The sequence below is a fragment of the Eptatretus burgeri genome, chromosome 11, assembly GCF_056783735.1.
Source record: "Eptatretus burgeri isolate ZD-2024b chromosome 11, Ebu_testis_v1, whole genome shotgun sequence".
NCBI classification, from domain to species: domain Eukaryota; kingdom Metazoa; phylum Chordata; class Myxini; order Myxiniformes; family Myxinidae; genus Eptatretus; species Eptatretus burgeri.
Window position 1 is genome coordinate 52,382,798 of NC_140971.1, and position 12,629 is coordinate 52,395,426.

Sequence of the window (12,629 nt, forward strand, 5' to 3'; positions counted from 1 at the left end):
CCCCTGTACTGTCCTTGTTTGGCTAACCTATCCTGTCACCTAGCCTACTACCAACCCCTACGTTCCCTTCCCGGAGGGGAATAAGGGAGAGCTAGCGTCTTGTGCCGAGGCCCAACGAAGCCTCAGGATGGCCTCGCCAGAGTTCAGCGATCTATAACCAAAGTGGGTCCAGCGGCCCACAACGAGAGCGAGGGGATGGATGGTGCGGAGGGGTACACTTCCTAATATACCCTATCCATTTAACTGTTAAACTACCCCGGGGCTTTCAACAAGCGCCTCGCGCTTAAACTATTGGTTCTAACAACCCAGATTCCCGTCGCCTGTGTTGTTGTCCTCACAATTTCGGGCCTCGCCCCCCAATTTTCTCTCCTTGCCCTCACACGGTCTCATGGCTGGGACACGTGGCTCCCTTTGGCAGGCACGACCCTCTGCCGAATCTCCCGCTATGGCACCCCCGGGCACTACACTGCCTCCGAGCCTACCAGCTCCCTAAACACCGGGGAGTGCCCCCCATGGCACCTCCCCTGAAACGCACACGTGGCAGGCTGGCTTCCCAGGCCCCTTTCCGAGGGTCACCCGTGCCCACAACACTGCCCACGCGGCTAATGGCGCCCCGGGCCCCCGCACCAAGCAGGCGCACCCGTGCCCACTACGCTATCCCGGCCCCCCATGGGCCCTTGGCCTACCACGGCCGACTAGCCTGGTGCCTGGGGTACCCACTCAGCAATACTCACTTTTCGCAGCCACGCTCCCAGCCCGTCAACAGGGCTCCTGCACCCCTCCAAACGGGTTTCGAGCCTACACTCCCACCAACAACAAAACAACCTCCATTTTTCAATTTGACTAACCCCCTAACTCAGTCTACACTGACCCCGGGGTCCCTTGGGCGGGAGTCACTCCTCCCCCCAATCACTCATCGCACCATGCATTCCCCATTCGCTCCACTCACACAGACCCGCTGGCCTCACTCACTCAACAAGTACTCACCTCACAACTCACCAACTCTTCAACACACTCACCGCTGAACTCTGCCATCCTTCTATCTGCATCCCCTAACTAACTCGTGCTCCCACGTCGTCCCTTATACTATAGCACGTTCCATTTAACACTACGTAGCTAAGCTACGTCCCCGCTACACACTCACAAGTCTGTCCATGTCTTCTAAATCATAAAAATCATTTTATTTCCCAACCTAAATCTGGCTACAATCCCTCTAACTAATCCATTCCACGGACTCCATGAGGACTTACCCCTGCCCCATGAAGTCGGTCTAACTAAGCTAACCCTTCCCCCTAACTAGTTTCCATCCTGTGCCCTGGTCAAGGGGGTCTTCCACCCCTTGCCCAGGAATCCTGTGCACCCGAAAGTGAGGCTTGCTGTTCTTTTATTTTTTTTTCTAATTGCGCAGCACCAGCGCGGTAACTCACAGCTCGTGCACTTTGCACCTGCCCGTGACGTCATGCAGCTGCACGTGTACCTCGTCCCTCCTTGGACGGTACCATCCTGCAGGGATACCCCTCCTGCCGGATTCCAACCCCACGTGCAGCCATGACGTCACCGTGCGCATAAAAAAACACAAGCCCCACGTCTCGAGGGGTTCCCCACGCGAACACATGTGCTTTGCCTGTTGGAGCTTAACACACACGATCGCGTGGAGAACCCGTCCGGTCCAAATCCATAATCCTGCCTAAACTTTGTCCGTCCGCGGGATCGGCAAATCCACCGCTGGCGTTTCCGGACCGGGACTTCACTCTCGCAAGCGAGCACGTGGGGGCCTCGTGCGTTGCACAGCACGGACCTCATGCTCAATGCTGGGTGAACCCGGCACGGTCCCCGAAACAGCTACAGCCGCTACTCAGCTTTTGTCTCTCAATTGTCGTCGTCTCCATTCAACACACGCACTCCTGCGTGTTACGACGCTAACACACCTCACCATTAAACTCACACCGGGAGACGCGGCTGCATGTTCACACATGCCGACCGACATCTCCCTTACACACAGCGACGTTGCACACGCTGTCTCTCTCACTCTCGGCCGCTCACTCACGCATGCCATTACCCTTGCACACGTGGCTCCACTCACTCGCGGCCTTTCACTCACTCGTGCCATTTCCCTCACACAAACCACACCACTCACACATGCGGGGGCACTCGCCCGCGGTGTCTCATCCACACACGGCGTGCTGGGAAGCACACACTCCGACACACTCGCCACCACACCACTCACACACGCGGGGGCACTCGCCCGCGGTGTCTCACTCACACACCGTCCCTCACTCACACACGCGGGGGCACTCGGCCACGGTGTCTCACTCACACACCGTGCCTCACTCACACACGTGGGGGCACTCGCCCGCGGTGTCTGACTCACACACCGTGCCTCACTCACACACTCGGGGGCACTCACACCTTGCACCACACACACCGGGACAACCACACTGGGGATTCGTGTCCCCACAAGGGTCTCCGGGGCCTCTATACCCCCCAAGCTCTCCGTGCACCCGTTCGCAGCACTCCTCCCCTCAACCTCACAAAGCACGACTGAACCCACCTGGTCGTGACTCGCCTCAAGGGGGCATACTCCCTCCCCTCGTTCCTGGATGAGGCCATCCCGCTGCTCGCACTGGGTCTCCACCCAGTCCACCAGCTCACCCCCATTGTCCTCCACTACTTCTGTGTGTGTGTGCGTCTCTATCCCCGTCTTCATTGTGTAGTCTTCCCTCTATTGTTCCCATCTCCCGTGTCTCTGTACATTTATTCGTTTCTGTTGTCCCCTCGTGTCTATTAGTCTCTGCTTCTTTCTGGCGTCTTTCCCTTATCATTATGTAGGTCAACCTTGCTTTCTCCTTAAGTCGCTCCCGTCCTTCCCTCTGTTTCACTCCTTGCTCTTTCACGATTTCCGCGTACCTCCTCCTTGCTTTCCGTCTTAATTGTTCTTTTCTCTCCCTCCCAATTACTTTCACCTCGTCTCTTGTCTCCCGTGTCTCTTTACATTTTCTCTCCTTGTTCCTTATTTCTGTCTCTTCCTGGTTCCTTTTTCCTTCCCATCTGAGTCGTTCTTTCTCTCTGAGCCCCATTAGCTGTTCGTTCTCCCTCCGGAGCTCCTCAATCTCCGTTGACTCCAATCTCGCTCTCCGTTTTAGTTGTTCAATTTCACACTCATATAGTTGTTGTTTTCTCTCCCACTGTTCCTCCTCCTCTTTGTTTTCCAATCTCATTGTTTCTTTCAATTGGCTCATTTCCTTCCTGTGTTTCATTCGCTGTTCTCTCACTACTCTTCCTCGTTTCCTCTCCTGTCTTTCCTTATCCAGTTTCATGGTTTTCTTCATTTGGTTCATCTCCATTTTGTGTTTCATTCGCTGTTCTTTGTCTATCTCCTCGTACTCCAGCCTCAGCTTTTCTTTCAATTGGTCAACCTCAGATTCATGTTCTTTTTGTTTTCTATTCCATTGTTCCTCTCGTTCTTCCCTCTCCAATCTCCTTGTGTCCTTCAATCTCCTGATTTCTCCTTCCTGCTTCATTCCTTGCTCCTTCAACTTCTCGTATTCCAACATTTTTTTTTTCTTTTGTCGTTCAGTTTCAAATTCATACTCTTTCAGTTTTTTATTCCACTGTCTCTCTTGTTCCTCATTCTGCAATCTCGTTATTTCTTTCAGTTGGCTGACTTCCTTCTCCTGTCTGATTCGTTCTTCCATCATTACTCTTTTTTGCATCTCATTCTGCAATCTCGTGGTTTCCTTCAGTTGGCTGATTTCCTTCTCCTGTCTCATTCCTTGTTCTTTCAGTACTCTTTCTTGTTCCTCATTCTTTAATCTGGCCTTCGCTTCCAGCTGTTCGATCTGTACAGTGTGGTTCCTTAACGTTTCATTCTCTGTTGTCGTTCTTTCTTCTCTCACCATCCTCAACTCGTTTTGTAATTCCCTCTCTTTGTTTTGGTGTTTCTGTAAATCAGAAGCTTTCTTTTCCAATTCCTTTCTCAATTTGCGTGCTTCTTCACTCATTTCATCTCTTCTTTCCACCGCTTCCCTCCTCAATTCGTCCCTTTTTTTACTGTATTCATTTAGTTTTTTCTGCCATTCCTTTCCCATTCTTATCTCCCCTTCCAGGATTTCTCTTTTAAACTGGCTTGCCCTTACCTCTCGCTTCAGTAGTTCCAATTCCCCATCTTGTTTGCGTTTTTCCTTTTCGAGCTTTGTTTTCCTTTCTCCTTCCTCCCTCAATTCTCCCTGCAGTTTTTCGAACTGTTCTGACTTTTCCAGCAATTCCTCCGCCCTTTCCTCGAGCTGTCTCTCTCCTCTTTTTATCTTCCATTCTAGGCTTTCTCTTTCCTGATTGCCTGTTCTTATCTCTTCCTTCAATTGTTCCAACTCCCCATCGTGTTCACATTTTTTCTCTTCCAACTGTATTTCCCTCACTCTCCCCTCCAGTTCTTTGAACCGCCTTGCTTCCTCCAATAATTTTTCCATTAATTGTTTTACTTCCAAGTCGTGCTCCTTTTGTTTCTTTTCGAGCTCGGTTTTCCATTCTTCCTCCCATTGTTTCCTTTCCTGGGAGATACCAATCTGCTGTTCCTCTATTCTTTTGTTCAGTTTGCTCTTAGCATATTCCAACTGACGGGTATAAAACACTACCAAATTCTTTTTCCCACGTAATTTGTCGACTCTATTGGCCAAGTCATGTTTTTGCCACCGAATTCGTTCCAGTAAATCATCCAATCGCTGTGTCCCCCCGTACACGTAATTTTTCTGAAGCGCGTCTGCGTGCCGTTGTGACTCGTCCACTCCACGTTGCACCTCCTCGATATATTCTTCATAACGCTTCACCTTTTCCAAGACATCCCCCAATTGTGCCTGAAGCCTGCCAATGCTCGCATAGTCATCCTGCCATGCCTGCCATGGCACATGCCGTGACCACGTGCCTTGAACCGGTGACTGGGAGCTCACGCCTCGTGCTGTGCCATTAATATCAGCCCGCTCCGTGCTGCCATTGTGCGACTCCGTTTGCCGGCAAAGTTCATGCTCAAGCCGCTCCCACTGACCACAGTTAGTGGTGGGGTTATAATTATAAAAAGAACCGACCTGGGCCATGGATCCTACATGACGACACATACCTAATACCCCCGGCTCCCGCTCGCCTTGAGACGCCATCTCATTTCTCGTAAAGGGTTAATTTGAATCGCTCGTAATTTGGAGGGAATCGGGGGTCGCTCCTCTCACCCCTGGACCGATTCCCGTGAATTTAGCTGGAGACAGGAGAGCCCGTTATCCCGTTCTCCAACACCAGTGTCGCGAGGAGGGGGATGAGTTTATATCGCACGACCTGACACCAGTGTTGCGGATTCGCGCCCGCCGGCGTGCGAGCGGCCACGTAACTCGAATCGCGGCACGTCGCCCACCGGACGGACAATCCCGTCGTGACCCTCTCGGACTAACGCCGGGAACTAGTCACGGGTGGGCCTTTCGGCCTCACCACGATCGTGCCAATCGGCCCCCCGCGTGGGATAGGGTTGCTCGCCAAATTCGACCTACCTAAGTACCCACACGGAGGGTAGACCGGGCGATCGCACCTCGCCGCAGGTCGACTTCGGACACGGGCCACTTTAAGCGACCCGTTCCGTACTATCGGGATAACCGAGCGGTGTTATCGTCGGCCTCGACGGTTCGATTAATTATTGGGCGTATTTAGCCCACTACCAACCCTTTACGTGAAGTAAGATGGAGATTCAATGAAAGAAAAGACGAAGCGAAACGGGAAAACAGTTCAACATAATTCACATTTATTTCGCGATGGCACACGGATAGCACACATATACAATTATACACCAAAAGCAAATGTAAAAATAGAAGAAACACACAATTCTGCACAAAAAACAAATGCAACAATGCAGATCTAACCGACTACCGAGCACACGGCAACACTTATACAGTTTTACTTCACAGACGGCGCCGACAACACATATACTCAAAGCAAAAGAAAAAGGGACCACACTCCACTATGAGGGGGCAGACGGGCCTGGGGCCGAGACCGCGTCGAGCCTACCCGTCTGGTGATGAGCCGCAAAATGGCGGTGGCGCCCCGACTCCGCGGGCCTCGCGGACAGTGTCTGGTATGGGGTGGGAACGGGGCCCCCCTTCTCGCACTATCTCAGCACGGAGGGAAACAGGAGGGGGTTGTTGATGCTCGGGGGGATGAGGATATCTCGCTGGCTCGGGTCCCGCGACGAGCGTCTCCACCGCGACCTCGGTCGCGTTATCGGCCTCTCCTCTCCGCAGCTCCCCAACTCTGACACGAGCGCTCTCTCGACTGCCTTCGCCGCCGACACCTCTCCAACTCTCCCACTCTCCACAGCTCCGTCCAACTGCTTTGTCCGACTCTTCTCTTGACTGACTCTTCCCAACTCAACTGCTTCTTGACTCTTCCCAACTCAACTGCCTTTTTGGCGAGCGAACGCGGCCCTTTATAGCCCCCGTGGCTTCGCTCCTTCACCTTCGACCCTTTACCTCTGGCTGGCTCCCCATTGGACAGAGGAAAAGTGGGCGTGAATGATTTTTGATCCGCGAATCTGCATATAGCGATTATACTCCGACGCACCTGGAGGCGGGGCCAAATCGCCCCATGCTCGCTGATAGGATGGAACAGAAGTGGGCGTGAATCGTTTTTGATCCGATTTCTTCGGAAAGGCTGGTGCCTTTGCACCCGCCGCTCGGCGCGCGCCCTGCACGAGTCCAGGATCGGTGTCCACAAGCGGCGCGGGAATGGCGGTGATGCGATGGTTGCGAGAGCGAGATGTGACGGTAAGGGTCATGGCTGTGGTTGTGAAGCGGCGTTGCGGTTGGTGGTTGTTGTGTGATGGCTGTTGAGACGTGGTTGGTGGTGGTAGTAATGGTAGTAATGGCGGCTGGTCCAAAATAAAGATAGTAAAAGAAAAACGGCTATCTGGAAGGGTCGCAGCCCGAATGAATGACATTTATTCCCTCGAAACAACGGGTTTGGGCCTAACTACACATATACTTACAGAGATATCTCACCTCAGGGACCTGAATGGTGGTTTGCGAATTTCGTCAACCACAACAATATATATATATATATATATATATATATATATATATATATATATATATATATATATATATATATATATATATAGTTTTATATATACAGTATTTATTCTAATATAAGCCCTGGGCATTTATTAGAATACCAGTTTGATCAAGGAGGGGAGGGGGCCTTTATTAGAGACAATCTACAAACATACAATTTTTTATTTATTATTTATTTGTTTTATTATGAAGATACAAGTATTGTCAAGGTAGAGGGGTATAAATTATGCAGAATATGACACCACACTGACTTGACCGCCGTCAAATACACCTGTCAACAAAGCCGGTTCCTGGCCAGGGGGACCTGTCTGCCAACACTGGACGTTTGTGGAGGTTAAACATCTCACGGTATCTTCGGTGGAGTTAGGATAGTTATCGCCGACACCCTGAACAAATTTCAAATTCCTGCCTAAATCACCTTCCATCAAACATGGAGCTTGGCCAACTGGTTCGTGAAAGACTTGGGCTAAAATCGTACTCCCAGCCGACCGTACAAGGAGGTGGGAATAATTGGGGCCATTAAAGAAGGAATGGAGTGGATTGGAGTATGGTTCTAAAATTGCTTCCGCAAATATACATACCTTCAGCTTCGAGTTCAAACCCTGCCTGTTTTTATAATGCTGGGGAAACTCAGTAATCTATATTATATTCGAAGGGCACTCGGTAGAGCACATATCTCCATCAGGGAATGCCTGATCCAGTGGAACCTATCGGACCCAATACATTTTTGAAATATGCTCCATATCGTTTTTGGTCCCATCTCTCAATGGTGAAGAATCACTTAAAAAACGAAATGATTCTCGTATCTGGATTCGAATTTTCACCAAAGTCGAATCAATTTGTCCTTGTCACGCACCCAACGTGTCCACCAAGTTTCGTCCGAATCCGTGCACAACTTTTTGAGATATCGTGCTCTCTATAGTTTTTGGCCATATCTTTCAATGGTGAAGAATCACTGAAAAAATTCTAGTCGGATCCGGACCCGGATCTTCACCAAAATCGAATCATTGTGTTTGTGTCACACACCAAACCTGCCCACCAAATTCCATCCAAATCGGTCCACAACTTTTTAAAGATATCCTGCAGACAGAGTAAAGCATTACTTCTCACTCCTCTCTGAGTACGCGTGATCAGGACAAGTTCAGACACAGCTTGTGATTATGTCCTGCTAAACGGAAAGTTTATCTTTCGAGTCGTGTTCAAAGTATAACATTCAATGAAAATGAAGTTGTTCCACAATTATAAACTAACGTTTGTAGACAGACAGAAAATGAACCGATTTTTTAAACTCTGCTTGTCCCCTCGCGTGCACGCGGTAGTAACCAGGTAAAAAATATAGGGGCAATACACCTGGGTGCTCACCTGGTAGAATAATGATACTGAGGAGGAAGAATGTTGTGAACACACTTTGGTACATCACGGGTGATGAATGTTGTGGTCAAGTTTCATCGAATTTGTGTTTGTAGTTTCAGAGAAGAGAAAATACCTATTTTTGGGGGCAATCCCCCCTGTAAACCCCCTTTGACCCCGATTTTTTTTTTTAATGGTGTGAACAAACTTTGGTACGCCATGGATGATGAAGGTTGTGGTCAAATTTCATCGAAATTGTTTGTGTCGTTCGGGAGAAGAAAGCAAATTCTGTACATATTTTGGGCAACAACCCCCTCCTCCAACCCGATTTTTAGATCCTCGTGGAGGATCTCGAAGTCTTAATGACGTTGTTGTTCTTCATCTTCTTCTTGTGGACTTTTTTTGTTTCACAGCCTCCAGTTTTCATCGAAACTTCCTGAAACTTGGCATATATATGTAAAAATATCCTGCGCAGACAGTAACCATCTCCGATTTTTAAAATTCCTCCGAGAAAAAAGTTATGACATCAAAATATCTCCGTTAATGGAAAACGCATAAAAAAATTATCTCCGAAACTAGGCAAGCTTTTTGAATTCTGTTTGTGGGAATCGAACATGGCATTAACAGAGATGAATTAGCGCACATAATGATACATCACTATGACGTCATATCAATTTTTATGACGTCATTCCTATTTTTTGTTTCACAACCCAGAGTTTTCATCGGATCTTCGTGAAACTTGCCATGTATATTCAGAAAGCCCACACGCAGGTAGTAACCATCTCCGATTTTGGAAATTCTTCCTAGAAAAAACTTGACGTCATAATATCGCCGCTAATGAAAATCGCCTATACCATTATCTCCGAAACTAGGCAAGCTGTTTGAATTTTGTTTGCGGGAATCAAGCCGGGCATTAGCACAGATAATTTATCGCAAACCTGATACATCACAATGACGTCATATTCGTTTTTATGACGTCATCATTAAGAGGACGAGAATCTTAGCTCATTTGAGCTTGTTTTTTTTTTTATAATGTTGTGAACAATCTTTGGTACAAACAGGGTGATGAAGGTGGGAATCAATTTTCATCTGAATTGCAGTTGTAGGTTTTGAGAAGAAAGCAAATACCTGTTTTGAGGGGTGCAACCCCCTGTAGACCCCCCTTCAGGCCTGATTTTTTGATGCCATGAACAAACTTTGATGCATGAAGGTTGTGGTAAAGTTTCATCGAGATCGTATGTGTGCTTTCAGAGAAGAAGTTGCAAGTACATGTGGAGAGATGGCCGACGCGTCATTCTATGATTCCCATGGAACTTCAGTCCAGGTGAGCTGAAACTGCATTTTGCGGTGAAGGTGTATATTGATGAATATTGACTCGGATGGCACCTCGCTTTTTCTTTTTTTTTTTAAATTAACCCGCGTCATGTCGAGTCAGACTTTATAGCGAGTGTTTATTTATGAAATCATCTTGTGCTGGGCGTAATGTTAATATTTATAACGAACGTCAGATCACACAATCAAATGAAGATCAAGCGGTGAACCAAACCTTGCGTCCAATGAGCGGTGCACAACGTGGCGCCAGTGACACGAGTTGGACGATACCACGAAGTCGAGGGTAAAGTAATAATAATACTTTCTCACAGCAACGAATCCACGAGAGGAATCTTGTCCAATATACATAGTACAACGCATATAATATTGATTTAATTTGAGATTAGCTACATCCGCTTCATTGATAATGTTGTACACGAGTGTACCATTTTATATCGTACCTCCCCCCCCCTCCCTTGTCAAACTTAGATGGTCCCGCCCATTTCGGTGTTCGCCGCCCCGGTGCCGCTAGTTGGCCCACTTCTTCGTTTTGTCCGAGTGTTGTCCCATTTGACAGCGTCCCCAGCCTTCCAGATTTATACAATGCGGACGTTCGACGTCTTCGCGGTTCTGCTTCTCTCCGCGCTTTCTTGGGGGGCGGATGTGTCGAAAAAGGGACCCAAAGTGACTGTGAAGGTTGGAGAAACGCACCTCGAGCCCCTCATTCATGGAGGCTGGAGAATGGGGGGGTGGAGAATGGTGGGGGGGAGGGGGAAGATGGAGAGGGGGAGGATGGAGAATGGGGGGAGGAGGAGGATGGAGAATGGGGAGGAGGAGGATGGAGAATGGGGAGAGAGGATGGAGAATGGGGGGAGGGGAGGGGGAGGATGGAGAATGGGGGGGGGGGAGGGGGAGGGGAGGATGGAGAATGGGGGAGGGGGAGGGAGGATGGAGAATGGGGGAGGGGAGGGGGAGGATGGAGAATGGGGGAGGGGGAGGGGGAGGATGGAGAATGGGGGAGGGGGAGGGGAGGATGGAGAATGGGGGAGGGGGAGGATGGAGAATGGGGGAGGGGGAGGATGGAGAAGGGGGTGGATGGAGAAGGGGGAGAAGGACGGAGAAGGGGGGAGGGGGAGGATGGAGAAAGGGGGGGGGGATTAGATTGTACATTTACCGAGGAAAGGGTGGGAGTGCTTTGTCCTGCATCGGGTACTTTCGTGACGTTCTGATGCGCGAACATCATATACTCCTGTACAGCTGTCACTAATGGACGTACCGTGTACGATGTTTAACGTCGTCGATCTCCCATTGTTGTTATCGTTCCCCCGGAGACTGTGATAGATACTTAGCAATTACGTTTGCAAGAAGGGATGCCACTACTTTTGAATAATCCTCCGCCCGCCAGGTGGTGCCACCGTTAACCACGTGACCCTTACCCATGCTGCTTTGCAGGTTTTCTTCAACATTCGTATTGGGGAGAAAGAATGGGGGAACATCACAATCGGTCTCTTCGGTAAGACCGTACCCAAGACGGTAGCGAACTTCGTCGCTCTGGCGACCCATGAGGTACGGATAAAGCGCATGTGAGCAGTGTGTCCTCCAACAGATATATCCAAATTGTTGGTTGTCATTTGGCACGGTTGTCTGAAATTGATTTCTTGTACAGAAAGGGTACGGATACAAGAACAGCAAATTCCATCGCGTCATCAAGGGCTTCATGATCCAAGGAGGAGATTTTACACGTGGAGATGGAACTGGAGGTACGGGCTGCGTTGAACCTCGTACGAAGTAGTCGTGCGCTTGTGCATGACTGACAAGGAGGGTATGAAGAACAGGTTTAAAATGATGGGGGAGCCGAGAACCAGCTGATGGCTGCTGTGGTTATACGGTCCATTGTGTGCCGGTGAAAACCTCTTGGGAGATTGGGGTAGGGTGGGACATGAAGTAATGTTGCCATAAAATTTTAAACCTAATTTAATCCATATATATATATATATATATATATATATATATATATATATATATATATATATATATATATATATATATATATATATATATATATATATATATATATATATATATATATATATATATATATATATATATATATATATATATAGGAGCCTGGTGTTGGCACAGTGGTAAGGGCAGCGGCTTGGGATCCAAAAGGTCCTGAGTTCAAGCCCCGTTGGGCCACTGAATTAATACACCAGGGGGTTGACTCAGCCTGTCATCCTTCCAAGGTCGGCGAAATGAGTACCAGTATACTGGGCCGGTCTATACCCCGGTTAAAATAGGTGTACCATATCCCTGTGTCGTAAGAGGCGACCAGGGTTGCGTCAGGAAGGGCATCCTTCATAAAAAAAAGTGCCAAATCACTATGCGGATCATATGGATGATCCGCTGTGGCGACCCCGAACGGGAGCAGCTGAAAGAAGAAGATATATATATATATATATATATATATATATATATATATATATATATATAAGGTGTGTTCAAAAATTATCCAACCTTAATTTTTCCTGCGTAAACAAATGAAGCTAGGGAGACGTGGTTTGGTGCACGTATGTAGGCGATCCTAATCCGTATGCATGAATATTTTCCCGCCTGCAGAAACTGTTAGTCGCCGACAGACCGCCGATGAGTGAGGAAGTGTAAGTGAGCGCCGTCGGATTTTCGTTTTTGACAAAATGACGGATCACTGTGGTCTCATCGCCAGTGATCACTGTGTTGAAGAAGTTGGGATCGCTGTTCACAGTCTCCAGCATGTCCTGTGCGATCTCCAAACGGAGTTGCTTCTGCTCGATCGTTAGCAGCTTTGGCACGAACTTCGCTGAGATTCTCCTTAAGCCAAAATCCTCA

The 12,629-nt window shown here is 48.6% G+C and overlaps 1 protein-coding gene across 1 annotated transcript in view; it reads left to right on the forward strand.

The window, feature by feature from the left end:
* Nucleotides 1-10,234: 10,234 nt before the first annotated feature.
* Nucleotides 10,235-12,629, forward strand: part of LOC147017072 (peptidyl-prolyl cis-trans isomerase B-like) — a 4,044-nt gene continuing 1,649 nt past the window's right edge. The window contains exons 1-3 of the mRNA XM_085846440.1: nt 10,235-10,457; nt 11,214-11,327; nt 11,428-11,521. Coding sequence (XP_085702566.1) covers nt 10,251-10,457; nt 11,214-11,327; nt 11,428-11,521 — 415 coding nt within the window. The 5' untranslated portion in view covers nt 10,235-10,250. The remainder of the gene's footprint in view (nt 10,458-11,213; nt 11,328-11,427; nt 11,522-12,629) is intronic.